Raw genomic sequence first — 17,292 nt, 5'->3', positions numbered from 1 at the left:
TTACACTTTGTACCCCGACATTAAGTTTACTGTTAACTTGGATGGTAAAGTATGAAATCAAATGAAAAGACTCAATTCCCTCTTCTCAATCTCTTAAAAACAAACAAGAAGTTACACTTTACCACCCTAAACTATATTATTGATTACACTTTACACCTTAAACTTTAGAATTTTGTCCAAGTTAACAACAAACTTAACGTCGGGGTGCAAAATGTAACAAAAGTCGTAGTTTAGGGTACAAAAAATTAATTCGAAAAGTTTATGGTGAAAAGTGCAATCAAGGGTATAATTTACTGTGATAAATTGTAATTTCTCCCAAATTTTATTTTATTAAACTTTCCAATGTATTGGGATTGTTCACTGAGTCAATTTTAAAATTGAAGCCTCTTTTTCATGTTTTACTTCATTAAATCTTTTCTTGGGTTTTTTTTTTTTTGATAATTTTTTTTGTTTGTTAGGGATTTATTAGCAAGTTTATACCCTAGAAAGTTCATCATATGCAGTCTCAAGGTCATTATATTCATCATCAAAAGATTCATAATTCCCACTACCAACCGAAGCAATAAATGCCAAAAAAGTATCTAAAATAAACTATATAAAAAAACCAAAAATTTATGTTTCTCATCAGTACAATTTTTAAATCTTTATTCTAGTTAAGCTTCATAGTTTTACATTACATTTGGGACTTTTTAAAATTGGGACATTCAATTTGGACGTGTCCATAACCTGATCACCTATAGCATTGAATAGGCAGGGTATTTTTGTTTGTATTTTTAGAGTATTTTCGAGATTTATACATATCCATGAAAATAAAGGTCAAGGATTACACACACAAAAGAAATTTATCCTTTACAAAGTATATCTACACTTTTTTTTTTTAATAGAATTTCAAACTATGGCATTTACTTCTGATGATTGTGCTTTTTATCTTCAAACCAAGACACCAATTGGTTTTTGATGTAGACAGGGATTAAATCTCAAATCTCTTATTCAACCATCAGAAACTTTACTAATTAAACTAATTAGAACCGAGTATAAAAATTAAAAAGACTAGTTTTGACCCCAAAACAATAAAGCAATGGATTAACTGATTATCATTTAATTCAAGGTGAAAATACATTTTTGGTCCCTACATTTTGGGAAAGTTTCTAGTTTGATCCATACTTTTTAGAGCTCCTACTTTGGTCTCTACATTTTTCAACTCATTCTCAATGTAGTCCAGATTGTCATCTCACTAACGAAAAGAGCTTACATGGCACATAGAGTGCATCACTAGCACATTAAACATTGACGTGGCTAAAATAAATTACTTTAAACAAATATTTAAAGATAACGCATAAGCATTTTAATTGAAAAAAAAAATTACTTTCTCAATTAAATTTTAAATAGAAAAAAAAATAAAAATATTTTCTTAGTTTTAAATATGGAGAGTGTCGATACCTCACAGCGGTCAACCATCCATCGCAGTGACACATGCATGCTAAATATGTGTATGTGTATACATAGACTCGGAGCTTAGGTGCTATGAAAAAGGATAAAACTTTGGTGTGTGACTTGAATTGAGTTGATTTTAACCTATTATTATTAAAGGTAGTGAAGTTGCCACCAATCATTGGGTTTTTTAAAGTGTGATTGGTCACCTGATTCTAATTAATTTTATTACCAATCCTAGGCTAAGAAAAATGTTGTTTTTCCTAATCTAACATGGACGGGTAAAAAATCTTGATTCTTGAGTTCAGAAGTCTGGTTACGTGCGAGGAATGTGTTAGGCACCTCACAATGCCTGTCTAGAGACAGTTCTTTGTTTTGGTAAAACCTTAATTGTTGGCAATTGAAAACAAGCTATTAGCGTTATCTTTCAGGGCTTTAAAATAATTGGGCTACGAGGTTTGATTTTGGAAGGGGTATGGTCTTAATCAATGCTTTACTAGCATATTTTGGAATTGTTGCCAAATTTCCATGATGAAAATCTAGTAACATTTCGCCTTATTTTTGTGGTGAAAATTCAGCATCATTTTGCCTTAGGTGAGTCATAGAACACCAAACACTATTCTCACTAAGTTTTTGCTGTGAGAATACAGCAACAAAGGCCTATTTTCACTAGTAGGGTTTCGTGCCTGTGTATACGGTGTGTGTCAGCATGTTCATACTAGGGTAAGCCAAAACTCACTAAAGCATCAAGCATGTTGATGCGTGTCACATACACAGGGAAACCAATGTCACTAGCTGATATGGATCAAGACAAACATACCGTGATGATCATGCACACAATATAGCACAAATATACACCGACAACAATCTCCTTGAGTGCATACCCACACCACAAGGTCAAGAGCACCCATAATCACGAGAGGGTTACTCTCCTGACCATGAAAGTCCATCATACAAAGTGCATGATCATCCACAAGTAGGCATATATATATACACACACATACATCATGCACAATGCAAACATACAAAGCAAGAAAATAAACCGGATATTGTCAATGTTCTAAAGGTATGACCCCGCATGGTATGGGAAATGTAAATCAGACATTGTCATACCTAAGGAACGTGACCTAAGCAAGGTATAGGAAAGATAACCCTAATCTAGATACATGGTTCTAAAGAAAAAGGCTAAGAGAGAGAGAAAGGAACCCCCCAGGGAGGCTAAACCTCCTATCTACTAAACATTGCCCTCTTTGGGCTTGCTTGCTCACTCCCAAGTGCAGGAGATCGTAGCAATATAATTCTCGGAGTATTGAGGTCGAACCATAAGGAGTGGGGTAAATTCAAAGACAATGTAATTAAAAAAACTTTTGGTGAAAATGAAGAATAATTTTTGTCTGGTAATTGTAAACCAGAATAACAATGATAACTTATTTAAATCAATAATGTAAATACTATGGCATCGGGGTGTTTCCCTATATCGATATGAAATTCTTTGTGATCTAAGAAAACATCTATTTCATAAGTGATTGTTCTTATACAATTAAAAACTTATGATTCGGTTGAACTAAGACAATTCAAGAACGCATGATAACCTCGATTGATAATACGGTTAGAAAAATTTTCAAAAAAACCCATTCACTTTAAATCCTGATTTCTATTTGAAACTATTAGAAATTCATCTAAACAATAAGAAAAACATGATTGAATATATTGAAAGTATGGAAGAACTAATACATCAAAAGAAATCTAATTGAACAATCAAATATGTCGTTGATAAAATCCTAGAAAGAATCACATTAAATATTCATACCGTATAGAAGAAACATAACCCTTAGCCCTAGCAAAGAGTTTAGGCTGCCATTAGAGAAAGGAAAATACAAGGTTTTCTCTCCAAAATTCATTCTCCACAGCCTCCCTTCAAAACCCAAATGTCTAAGTGTCCAAAGAAAATAAAAAATTTACTATTTTAATTTCCGTCCAGGTTTACAGCAATAACTTGTGAGTTAATTTCGGCCTTCAAAAATTGAGAATTTCGAAAAACTCAAAACTGAAAAGTTGTAGATATTTAAATCATGGTTCCAACCAATCTGGCCTTGTATCAATTGGATTTTTGAGGAGAGAGATACGCCCAAAATACTGATCAGTGCTCAAATCAGATTTTTCCTTTTCAGATTCTGCCTCTTTGATTTCTTTCCTTATTTGAAGCTTCCAATCATGGTAGGCGATCCAAGCACTCCAGCTGCATCTCCTTAGACATTTAAGCATGATCCTTTAGCTCCACTTTAATTCTAGTTTGGCCTCCATTCTCTCACAAATTCCTATAAACTCATCTTTCCCCCATGATTTCCTGAAAGTAGAAAATTACACACAATGAATAGCATCTTATTCAAGAAATTATGTAAAGATAAATAATAGGGACTAATGCAAATCATGGCTTAATTATACAAATTAAGCATAGTAATAAGGAGATAACGCCCATATAAATATATAATAAGTATACATTTTAAGGCGTTATCACACCCCCCATCTTAAATCTTGCTAGTCCCAAGCAATCCACAAAGCACCCATGTCTACTAAAAGTGAAAAATTAAAACTAAAATACAAGCCACTTTTGTAGGCTACACGGCTGTACTTCCCATGTGTAGCAGGTCTTTGAACCCCTAGGTCACCCTTGTGGACGAGTTTACTCTCGTGAGAGTTTGCAGTGACTCTACCCACAAAAGTCAAAGGTTTCCTGAAAATTCCTGCAGCAAATGTTAGTCTGCTTTATCATTATATCATACAAATGAACTTTCAATTTTGAGTTGGGATACTATTCATCATATTAAAGAGCTTTCACTAGCTTCACTTTTGGAGTGTGTGTGTGCATAGCCCATCCAATCAAACCGGCTTTTCCAAACATGCATAGACCAAGAATAATCTAGATTAGAGCCTCTACTCCAAAACCTCTCTTAAGTCATCAACACTCTGAAAGAACACACATAGAAGTAATGGTTTCTCTCTTCAAATCACATGTGAACAAAACGGAAAGAAGAAGTTTTAAGAATATCACATGTGTATACAAAAACAGCCGCTAAAACAACGGAAAAAAGATCTCTTGGAAAGGATGTTAAATTCCTAGAAACATGAGGTTAATACCATTCTCATCCTTAGTTTTTAGCTCAAACACATACCAGCCATGCACCTTTAGGATCAAGTAGGAATTTAAGCTCAGTGGTAATATAATCTTATGGCTAGGTAAAGGCAAACTACTCTCTTTGAAATATGAGGTACATGAATCAAATGCAGAAAATTCAAGCCAAACCCAATTCATAGCAGTAACAACCAACTTGAATCAAAACAATCTTTACTCAACCATATAACCCTTCTGAAATACATGAAAGATGTGTAAGACACCAATGATTTATTGATTGATTATGTATGTCTCTTTCTTTTTCTTTTTCTCTTTTTTTTTTTTTTTGATCTTTCTTTTCTTTTCTTTTTTCTTTCTTTTCTTTTTTTTTTCTTCTTCTTTTTGATTTTTTTTTTTTTTTTTTTAAAGAAAAGAGAGACAATGGTGGTATTTAAACACATCAATTGCTCAAAACTTGAACCCCCATGAGAATACCCATAAATAAAAATGTTTTGTGGTATTGTAGAAGTATTTCTCATGACTCAAATGATGGTGACAATGGTTAATGTAAAGGTAGGCTGAATATTTGTTTAGCTGGTGACAAAAAATTGGTGGTCTTAGGCTCTCAGCTCCTAAAATTCTGCATAAACTAGCATACCTAAGGACAAAAATAAGTAGGATCATGGTATATCTCCCCATAATGTTTCCAATAGTCAACCAAAAAATGTAGAGATCGTTTACAAAAACTGAAGCATATGAGAGAAATTTAAGAGTTCAAACAAAGATATACTCTCACAAAGAAAAGTAAGGCTCAAGAACTCTCCATATGGGCTGAGTTTCAGCTTATATCTAGCTTGTTCATGATCCATGCATATCCAACATCCAACAGTCCGCTAACCTGGCTATTGTGCTCAAAAGTTTCCAATTGTGCTTTTCATGAAAGTGTCTTAATATAGCAAATAGTATAACCGACTCAGTATTATTCATTCCATCACATGATATAAAAATAAAGCTTATAACTCTTCTGCATTCAAATTCAAGGTTTTTTTTTTTTAAGAATTGAAAAGTTGCAACCAAAAAGAATGAAAGAAAAAATCATGCAAGGTGCAGCAAAATGTGTAGACCTCTTCCCCCAACTAAAATATTGCATTGTCCTCAATGTATCAAAGCCAAAATAAATTCAAGTATAAAGGGAAGAAGTTACCTTAAGCATTTAATTTTTTTTTTTTTTGAAATTTCTTTCACACCTGCAAATGTTAGCTCACAAAATAATAATAATAATAATAATAATAATAATAATAATAATAATAACAAAACAAACAAACAAACAAAAAAAAAAAAAACAAAAACAAAAGGCAAAAAGAAAAAAGAAAAAAACAGAAAGAAAAGAAAATTAAAACAAATATGGTACAACTTCATTAGGCTCTTTCAGAGTTCACGTAGCATCCCAATTGGCAGGGATCTCCAGTCACATAGTCTCCTCCTCAGGTATAACTCCCCCTAAGAATGGTTTTAACCTTTGTTCATTTATTTTCAAAATCCTACCATCTCTAGGGTCCTCAACTACTACGGACTCCATGGTTAAACACTTCCCTTACAATGAAAGGGTCATCCCACCTAGGTTTTAACTTACCTGTGCCTGAATATGCATATTTAAGACCACCGGACAGCTACTTAAGTTCCAGTTGTGGTGCCTCTTCACTTGAATGCACGAACTTTTTTTCATTTTCTAGTAGCTCCTCAAAGCAAGGCTTCCATCCTTTATTAATTGCCATCACTTGTTGTCCTTCCAAAACCTGTGAGGAATCCAACAAAGAAAAATTTTCAGAAACATGAATATCACATTCTAAATCATAAGAACCAACAAAATTATTAAGAAGAGTTTCAAGAGGATCAGAAAAACAATTCTTATTAAACTCTTCTTGAACCACCGCCCCAATGAGGTTCACATAAGCATAGTCATCATCCTCATGTGGTTGTTTAGCTCCAAAGTCATGGAACCAAAAGTGAGTTGCATTCTCCCATTCCTGCAATTAATTAAAGCATTAGCTGTGGCAAGAAAAGGTCTACCCAAAATAATAGGGGTATGAACATTACGATGTAAAACAGGTTGGTAATTTAGAACAATAAAATCAATAGGATAATAAAATTGTTCAATTTTCGCCAACACATCCTCAACAATCCCTCTCGGTTCCCTTATAGAACGATCAGCCAACTGTAAAGTTATTGAAGTAGGTTTCAACTCACCAAGTCCAAGTTTTTGATATACACTAAAAGGGATCAAATTAACACTTGCCCCAAGATCTAGCAATGCATGCTCCATGATGTAATCTCCAATAGTACAAGAGATCATAGGAAAACCTGGATCCTTATACTTTGGCGGGGTCTTATGTTGGATAACTGCACTTACCTATTCTGTTAGGAATGTGGTCTTCTTCACATGATGCTTTCTCTTGATAGTGCATAGGTCCTTAATTACCTTGGCATATGCAGGCACTTGCTTGATAACATGCAATAATGGCAAATTTATCTTGACTTGATGCAAATGCTCTAATATCTCAGACGCGGTGTCCAATTTCCTAGGTAATTTTAAGGCTTGGGGAAATGGTGGAGGGATTGGGCATTGTTCAATGTCATCAAGCCCAAGTGACTCAATTTCATCCTTCTCTTTTTCAACTATGGTCTCCTTAGATTTCTTAGTTACTAAAGGAGAACTTTTATCAATCTCTTTACCACTCCTCAAAATGGTCACAGCTTTTACTTCCTCATGTTTATCCTTAAAGCCAATTTTTAGATTTTGATTGATGGGATTGGGTTGAGTTTAGGAAGGGAGCTTCCCTCTCTCTATCCCACTCAATGAATTTGTAAGCCTAGTTATATGACTCTTGGTCTCTCTTACCTCTTCATCTAGCCTAGTGATCATGGATTCAAACTTTTGATTTTGCTCACTTTTCCTTTGAATGAAAGTACTAAGTGCATCCTCCAAGGAAGGTCTAGATGATGCATGTGGTGAATTAAAATTCCTTGGAGTAGGAGGATTCAACACATTGTCACTCTTATAACTCAAATACGGATGGTTTCGCATATTTGGGTTATAATTGTTAGAATATGAAGAATTATTTAGCCAGTATGAATTAAATGCATGTACTTGTTCTTCTAGCACATTCAAGAATGATGAAAGTGATGCACATTCATTTGTAGCATGGTTTATTTCATGACAAATTTTACACACCTTCATTGGGTCCTCTCTAAAGGCAGCACTAACATTCCTACTTCCTTTCATTTTGAATGCCTCAATTTCTTTAGTTAACATGCTGATTTTTGCACTCATGTGATCATCTTCCCTCAACTTTAAAACACTTCCACTAGAAGTGGTAGTGTTAGTTCTAGTCCTTTCAGTGGAGTCCATAGGGCTAGGTCCAGTCCATGTGTTAGAGTTTTCAACTATCTCATCAAGATATTCCATTGCATCTTCGGGTTCTTTTTGTAAAAAGTCCCCTCCGCATGAGAGTTGAACAAACTGTTGGTCCCTTGGTGTAAGTCCTTCATAAAAATAGTTAACCAACCTCCAATCTTCATACCCATGAGTTGGGCAGAAATTGAAAAGATCTTTGTACCTTTCCCAAGCTTGGTATAAGGTCTCATTTTCTCCTTGGACAAAACTAGCTATCCTTCTTTTTACTTGCTGGACTTTGTGGGGAGGAAAATGTTTCTTAAAAAACTCTTTGGCCATCTCCCCCCAACTACCTATAGACCTAGGCTTCAAGGTGTAAAGCCAACTTCTTTCCTTATCCTTAAGAGAAAAAGGAAAGAAACGTAACTTAGCAATCTCAATAACATTTTGTGCATAGAAACTACTAATTACCTCTTCAAAAGCTCTAACATGGATATAAGGATTTTCATTTTCTTGTCCCCTAAAGTCAGGAAGTATTGCTAATAAACCTTATTTCAGTTCTACATGTGGTGCATTAGGTGGAAACATGATGCATGAAGGTATAGAATTTTGTGTGGGATGCAACAATTCATACATAGTTCTTCTATTCTCCTTATGATTATTATGTGTTTCATCACCCATGATTGATAAAGAAGGTGAAGGCAAAGGTGTGTCAAAAAGATTACCAAAGTAAGTTTCAAAATTTTCTAATCTGCCTCTCTTATTTCTAACCCAAATGCTCATGCAACAATGAATGCACAATAAAATAAAATAAAATAAAAACAGAAAAATAAAAAAAAAATAAGGGAAAAAAATGGAATGAAGTTACCAATAGAAGAATTTCCACTAGCTATGCTTTGCTCCCAAAAAAAATTGCCTCTAAATCCACAGCAGCTCCCCGACAACAGCGCCAAAATTGCTTGCTCACTCCCAAGTGCAGGAGATCATAGCAATATAATTCTCGGAGTATCGAGGTCGAACCACAAGGAGCGGGGTAAATTCAAAGACAATTTAATTAAAAAAACTTTTGGTGAAGATGAAGAATAATTTTTGTCTGGTAATTGTAAACAAGAATAACAATGATAACTTATTTAAATCAATAATGTAAATACTAGGGCATCGGGGTGTTTCCCTATATCAATATGAAATTCTTTGTGATCTAAGAAAACATCTATTTCATAATTGATTGTTCTTATACAATTAAAAACTTGTGATTCGGTTGAACTGAGACAATTCAAAAACGCATGATAACCTCGATTGATAATGCGGTTAGAAAAGTTTTCAGAAAAATCCATTCACTTTAAATCCTGATTTCTATTTGAAAATATTAGAAATTCATCTAAACAATAAGAAAAACATGATTGAACTTATTGAAAACATGGAAGAACTAATACATCAAAAGAAATCTAATTGAACAATCAAATATGTCGTTGATAAAATCCTAGAAAGAATCACATTAAATATTCATACCGTATAGAAGAAACATAACCCCTAGCCCTAGCAAAGAGTTTAGGTTGTCAATAGAGAAAGGAAAAATACAATATTTTCTCTCCAAAATTCATTCTCCATAGCTTCCCTTCAAAACCCTAATGTCTAAGTGTCCAAAGAAAATAAAACATTTACTATTTTAATTTCCGTCCAGGTTTACAGTAGTAATTTGTGAGTTAATTTCGGCCTTCAAAAATTGAGAATTTCGAAAAACTCAAAACTGAAAAGTTGTAGATATTTAAACCAAGATTCCAACCCATCTAGCCTTGTGTCAATTGGATTTTTGAGGAGAGGGATACGCCAAAAATACTGATCAGTGCTCAAATCAGATTTTTCCTTTTCAGATTCTGCCTCTTTGATTTCTTTCCTTATTTAAAGCTTCCAATCATGGTAGGCGATCCAAGCACTCCAGCTGCACCTCCTTAGACATGCTAGGAAAGCAATAAAACATGCTAGTAAGCAAGATAAAACAAGAGATATACTAAGAAAAGCTATAAAACATGCTAGGATGCAAGATAAAGCAATTAAAAGGTATAAAATAAAATGGGTGTAGATAGTAGCTAAAAAGCTACATCTACACCCCTAAACCTCAAATCCAAGTTACCAAGACTAAGGAGAGGAAGATGGGAACAAGAACATTACCTCTTGATCGTTGTAGAAAAGTAAGAAATCAAAGGTTTTTATGTGTGTGTTTGGAGAGAATTTAGAGAGAAAGAGAGGGAGAATCTACCTAGAAAATGCTCCAAAATTCTTCTTTTTTTTTTTTTTTTTCCCCAGTTCTGGAGGGTCATGGGGTATTTATGCTGAAAAAATGACCTTTCAACTATCGGTGCACCCTTAGGGGTCGCCGGAGCTGGCCAGCTGCCCTTTAGGGTGTGCCGGGTTGGTGTGCTAACATTAGTAATTTTGTCTTTTTCGGTTCTGACTTCGAACTTGTGTTTGAAGATCTTCCTGGACTTCGATTGAGCTGATCTTGGTGACCCTAGAAAGATATGGATGTCTGGTTTCTAGAACATTAAAGACATTTAAATTCCAATGGTCGGAGAAAAAGTTATGGCCTCGAGAAGTGAGCTGATGCGCCCAGCACGATTTTCAAGATATCTCAACCGTTTTAATTTTGATTTCGACCCATGAATAGCCATTGGAAAGGAAATTCAATAATCTTTGCAATGGTGTTGGACCATTTTGATGGAAGGATCAAAATTAGGATTTCTAGTGCCCTCGGTAGTCAACTCTGGGTCAATCTTGGTCAAAGTTAACAAAAATTTCCAAATAGCTATGGTTTGATATAAAAACATAAAAAATAAAGTTTTGGAGTGATTTTGACCAACTTTGACTTTTGGTCAACCCTAGGTTGACCAAGAGCATTTTGGTCATTTTGACCTGAAAAGGCAGTTTGAGTGCTTCAATGCCCGAATAGGTTGTACCACGTCAATCTAGATGTTTTTGCTGTCCCACAGAGAAAAATTAATATTTTTAGATTTTTAAGGGTTCAGCACGCAAATCGAGGCCTAACAAAATATGGTATTTACAGAGAGAAAAAAAAAAGTAACTTTCCCAACATCACTTAGTCTTTATTGACAACCAAACAAAAAATCAAAAAAACTAAATCTACCAATCTTTAATTTCGATAGACACAAAAATCAACCTAATACTATACATAATCAAAAACCCTTTGAAACCCCAAATCAAAATACCAACCCATTGGTGACCGGTTCAAGCTCTCTCTCTAAGCATTGTGACAGAAAAAGTTGAGCCAGAGATCACGCCACCTCCACCATTGATAATGGCTCTACCAATCGATCTCCTCTCCTTGATGTCTGACTTGCTCTCTCTTTTATCTCATCATCTCTCTCTCTCTCTCTCTCTCTCTCTCTACCCATGGCCGAAAACCCAAATCAACAGTGGTTGGGTGGTTTGATTAGTCCAAATCTAAAAAAGAGAGGGAAGCATTGAGGAGACCGGGTCAAAGGAAGGTCCATTTGATTCGGTTTTCCCTAGGGGTTGTGTCCACTATCTAGACTTTGTGGTGGATCTGTGGTGCTAGACAATTGGGTTATGTTGAATTAGGGTTTAGATGCATTAGTTTGGCAATTTTGGCTGCAATTTATGCAATTGATTATCAATTGAGACTCAATCAAAACTACAAATTTCTTCTTTTGAACTACTTATTGGGCACTTGATTTTCAACTATGGATGACTAAATACAAATTCAATCAAGATTACAATTCATGAAATTTGCCAACACTAAAAGTAATAGTATATTATTTTCCATAAGTTACTTGGGTGAATCCTTAATAATTAATAGTATATTATTTTCCATAAGTTACTTGGGTGAATCCTTAATAATTAATAGTATATTATTTTCCATAAGTTGCTTAGGTAACTCCTTAATAATTAATTTGATTCGAATATGTTCATAACAAAATCTATCCTTATCAATGCATGCTTATTTGATTGTCAGCTAGAATTGTCCAACTGTGACCAGAATCTGACTAAACCATCTGATTCAAAGGGATCCAAATTGAAGTTTGACTAATCTAACCAAGATGGCAATCAACGATAGGTCTTTGCTAACAAAATATGACAATCATGGGTCGAGTGTTAGGCCTCCTTACCCTAAACCGACTCCAATCGATCTGACCATAAACCACTATTAGACTATGCCTTTCTCTGCTATGATTCATTGTGTTCCACCGATATATTGCTTTCTCCGCCAAATTTGGCGAGATTCTAACTAGATTCGATGAAATCTCATCCAAATAAATTAAAATCCATCAAATCTCCACTGGAAGTATTAGCTCTGCCATAATCATTGATATCTCAATGAAAATTGATGGTTTCAACCAATTTGCCTACAAAAATAGGGAAGTTGTGGCGGTTTAAGGCATGTATATCCAATGGGCGCAAGCACCCACGACGAGCCTTTTTGGCTTTTACTCATGGGAAGTACACCTTAGCCTAGGGTGAACCATGGCGGAGAGTGTAAATGGAGTCACCACCTAGATTAGGTCTAGGAACCATGAATATAGCGCCCTTGTGGAATGACTAATTTTCACCAGAGCACGTGTCTGAAGTTTAGATATGGGGATGGGAAGGTGTTAGACACCCGACCCTACCCGACCCGTGGGTTGGCTTCCACTCATTGTGTTCCAAATCTTAATCTCATTAAAGGGTCTTTTAACATGTTATTCTAACTCACACACACACTCTCTATCATGCATCTAAAGCAATCAACGTGGCTGTATCATCCCCAAGCCTAGCATTCATCTATCATGACAATTAATCAACAAAGCGAAATGGTAGCAACAACACAAGGGATATGAAACAAACTACACATTCAAGCATTAAACCAAAAACTCATGGTATTCAACCAAGCATATCAAGCAACTTAAAGCTTAAACATTCAAATGCATGTTCCTGTGATTTATACATGACTTACCTCACTGCATCATAAAACCCATGCATCGATGCATATTCATATTCAAATATATGTTCATGGCATTCAACTAACAAAAACCCTAATCAAACATCTAAGCAAGAGAACAAAATAGAACATGTTAAAACCCTAAACTAGAACTCAAAAACATGAAAAACAAAGCTAAACAAAGACTAAACATGTGAAGGAAAACAAGAAAAAATAGAAGAAAATGGATCTAGGTTTCTAGACATGAGTGTGCATGTGCATACATAAGGTATGCATGTGCATCCCAACTGTATGTGTATGCACACTATGAGTATGTGTATGCATGTATAAAGCATGCGCACGCATACATGCCTAGAACCCTAAACCCAACAACGTGAAAAAAAAAATCAAAAGAAAACAAGAAACTAACAACCTATCATGCTTCTAGTACGAACACAAAGCAAATCTAAACTAGCATAAACATTTTAAAGCAATAAAAACATGCTAACAAACAACAAAACAAAGAAAAGTGAAGAGCCAAAGTTAGAACCTTTACCTTAACACAAGAACTCTCTAGAGCTTGATTTGACCATTCCCCTTAGAACAAAACTAGCAGGTTAGTAAGCTTTAGAACTCAAAGGCCAAGACCAAAATAAGCCCCAACCAATTAAAACTTGACTTGAGGATGTTTTGTAAAAAACTCCCTCTTTGATTCACTATTTACTAGTGAATCTTCTGTATTTTCCCCTTTTCTTGAAAAAATGCATTTTATGGCTTTTTATAGTGGTAAAATAGGGGTGCGTAGCTCCAAAGCAATGTGGGATTCATTTCATACAAATTTATGTGCAAAAAAACTTTCATTTCATAGTTTCTGGAATCCTAGATGCGTGAGCATACTTGGGGTATACTTATGCATACCCTAAGTATGCATACACATGGTTTGAGTGTGCGTGCGCATACACGTTTATGTGTACACACACTTAGGGTTTCTTGTGCCTTTATTTTCCAAAAATAATTCCTCAAGTCAAGATTTTACGAGATAGGGCCCTAAATCAACTTTGGGCCTATGAGTAATGTCATCATTACGGAATAGGGGTCCAAGTCATAAGGGATACAAAATGAGGTGTCTACATACCCATGGTCAGCGATGGGTGGCACAATTCCAAACCCAATATGATTGAGTCGAGTGACAGTTTCACCTTAAAACCAACCCAAGCCAACTTATGGACACCTTTATTGTCAGCCTTCTCTTTTAATAAAATATGATTCAATTTGAACATCAAATATATTTTCTTTTGTGATATGATGTGGTCTATATAAATATTTTATTGTATGTATTCCAGTTTATGTAATAAATGCATGATTATGATAAAGATCCCTATAATATATTCCTTATCCAAAAATAATCTAATAACACACTAGTGGAGGCTAGCTCACTCAGTGAGGCAAGCTTGAGTATTTAACACATTCCTAAGCCCATACCTAAACTCCAATTCTATAAATTGTTTCATTAGAAATTTGCCTAAGGGTCCAAAGTAATTGCTCGACCTAACTAGGTGGCCAGTCCCACTCTTTACCCTAACCTTGAGTTAGAGGCATACTCCCAGGCCTATGTCTAGGATGGGCCCATACAAGCTTGCACTGTTTAACTTAAGATGCTCACCTAAAATGCAAACTATTTACAATGGCTCTTGGATGTGTAATGTCGTTAGTTAACTTTAAAATAGTTAGAAAGGAACCAAAGCATTGCGAAATTCATAATTTATCCTCCTACTTTGCGAAATTCAGTCTTGTATATTAAATTGGATGTTGTTTGATTGGATTTTTAAATGGCTCTTGTAATCAAATGGTTTTTGTACGTCCATACTCTTCACACTTGATCTCTAATACCTGACATGTAAAAGAAAAACAATGTGAACAATGAATCATTTTTGCCATCATTAACCATTTCCTTCCTTAACTATTAATAATCAACATTTGAAACCATCAAGTTGCAATCTTCCATCGATAATATTCTGGAAGCACCCTGACCTAACTCAACCATCCCAAGCCAACCACCTGAGATGAATTGACTCATGTTAACCCTAAACTCATACCCATACTTATCAACCACATTGTACATTGACTGAAATCAACAACCCACAAAGCACCTCACCCAAAAATCTAGCTTACCTAATTCTTGTTTAATTGTTATGCATAGCTTCTTGAGTAATAGCAATACCACACAACCCCTTTAACAAATGCAAAGTATTTAACTAGCTCAAATCCCATAACACACTACCATTCGTAGTGAACCTTGATTATTCATGCTTTGTGGTCAAAGCTTGATCACTGTAGAGCATTGCCCTTTGAGACTGATGATGCATAAAAATCATTAGTGAGTTGATTGTCCACACGTGCACCAATGGGTGTACTTGAAGAACAAAAGAGAAAAACCAATCAAAGGGCACCGGTAAGGTGTTGGTCAAAGACCCTTCGAAGGTTAAGTTAGTGAAAGAAGAATCTCCAAGAACTCAAGAGTGCAAGAGCTAGGGAGAATTCACGTACCTTGAGGAGGGTAAGGTTTAAGATTTATATAGTGGTAGAGAGCTGACCTGAATCCCTTGATTCGGGGGGGTTTCCTTTTAGAGTGAAGAGTCCCAAGATTCTTGGGATCACCTTTCCATATGTGAGAGATTTGACGATGTGACAAGATCTTTGGCTATGGTGTGCAAGTAGTTTCCATATAGGGGTGCATAGGTGCGTCCAGTACTTCTTGTGGGAAACCCTAGGTGATGGGTCGTCATGATATTGGGGATTGTTGGGTCTGACAACCCTTTAGGGAGTTGTCCATAGTTGGGATTGATCGTCCTCCATGGTTTGACTGTCCCTATGGGACCGACCGTCCCCATGGGACTCGTTGTTCTTAAGGATTAATCGTCCCTTGGGGACTAGTCGTCCCTTAGGGGTTGGTCGTCCCTTAGGGACTGATCATCCTTAAGGACTGATCGTCCCTTTGCAGGGTCAATCTGAAATTTTCCTCATCAGAGACCAACCCAAGCTTCATTCGAGTTACCCACTCACATCAAAGAAGAGAGGAGAAGCTTGATATGAGAGTTATAAAGCGAGAGAGGGAGAGAAGGAAGCCAAAATAGAAATTTGTGAATTAGAAGCTTAAGCGTTGTTTCATTCCTAAAAATTTTGTTTTTAGTTTTCGTTTTCAAAACTTTGTTCTTATAATCCATTTTCGTAACTCAAAAAACCACTTGCATTTTTTGACATAAATTTTCTAGACTAGTGTGTTTCCCCCCTCCCCCTTTTATCTTCCAATTAAAATTCACCACCACACCAACATCATCAACCACAACAATAGCACTACCAATGGTCGGATTTTCTCTCCAAATATATTAAACTCCATAGCCACAAATACACCATAAAACATCAAACACTACCAAACCTTAGAAGACCCCACAAAAGCCCACCACCATGAAAACACAACCACACCATGAACCCCAACCGAATGGATCCAAATACCATGAAAACATAACTAAACAAAAACCCACAAAGCTCCACCACCAAAATACCATAAACCCACGACCAAGCAAAAACCTACCACCATGGATCCAAACACCAAGAAACACATAGACAAGCAAAAGCCCACAAAACCCTATCACTGAAATACCACAAACCCATAGCCAAGGAAAAACCCACAAAAGAAAATCCCATTAAACTCACATCCAAGCTCCATTCCAAGTCATTGTTGATATATAGGAGTCACCGCTTGTGAAATAAAGAGAAAAGATATTAGAGTCACACACAAATAGAAAAAGGGAATTGAGGAAGGGGAGAAATAAATTTGTGTGTGTGTCTTAGAGAGAGAGAGAGAGAGAGAGAGAGAGAGAGAGAGAGGGAGGGAAAGAGACTAACCTGAGTTGAGATAATCTGGGTAGAACAATTGGTCTAAGAAAAATGAAAGACTGAGAAAGATGAGAGACTTCCTTTAATTCGTTTATGAGAACTGAAATAGTCGCTGGGGCTTTTAGTGCAAAGTCTTTCTTGATTGAAACAAGACATGCGTGTGGGTCCCAATGATTTCAGTTTTATTGCGAGAATGTCACCGTAACTCAATTCTCATAAGTCATAATTCGAAAACTCCAAAATTTTGTTCTCTTTCTTATATTTTTGGATACTGAATACGAATAATTGAGAACAAAAAATGGAACCAAATAGATTTTCAAGTGGTGGTGCCCAATAGAAAAGAAGAAATGAAAATTGAAAACAATGTGTTTTTAATGAAAGCAAATAGGTTCTTACATTTTTGAAATCAAAGCTTCAAACTGCTTGAGAAATTTAGAAAAATTAATAATCTTTAATTGATTGTGAGAGGTTCTTTAAGAGTATTTGGTAGATTAGTGAGTTGGGGATAAATGGTTTGAAAATTTT

General features: G+C 35.5%; 1 protein-coding gene across 1 annotated transcript; it reads right to left on the bottom strand.

The window, feature by feature from the left end:
- Positions 1 to 6,213: 6,213 nt before the first annotated feature.
- Positions 6,214 to 8,276, bottom strand: LOC115964674. The gene is made up of 3 exons (XM_031083936.1): positions 7,443 to 8,276; positions 7,023 to 7,319; positions 6,214 to 6,570 (listed from the first exon to the last, which is right to left on the bottom strand). The coding sequence occupies exons 1-3, from the start codon at positions 8,274 to 8,276 to the stop codon at positions 6,214 to 6,216; spliced, it is 1,488 nt and encodes a 495-aa protein (XP_030939796.1).
- Positions 8,277 to 17,292: the final 9,016 nt, after the last annotated feature.

Source organism: Quercus lobata, chromosome 10 (assembly GCF_001633185.2).
Source record: "Quercus lobata isolate SW786 chromosome 10, ValleyOak3.0 Primary Assembly, whole genome shotgun sequence".
In the NCBI taxonomy this organism is placed as follows: Eukaryota; Viridiplantae; Streptophyta; class Magnoliopsida; order Fagales; family Fagaceae; genus Quercus; species Quercus lobata.
The sequence above is the reverse complement of the archived record's forward strand: the minus strand, read 5'-3'. Positions and strand labels throughout refer to the sequence as shown.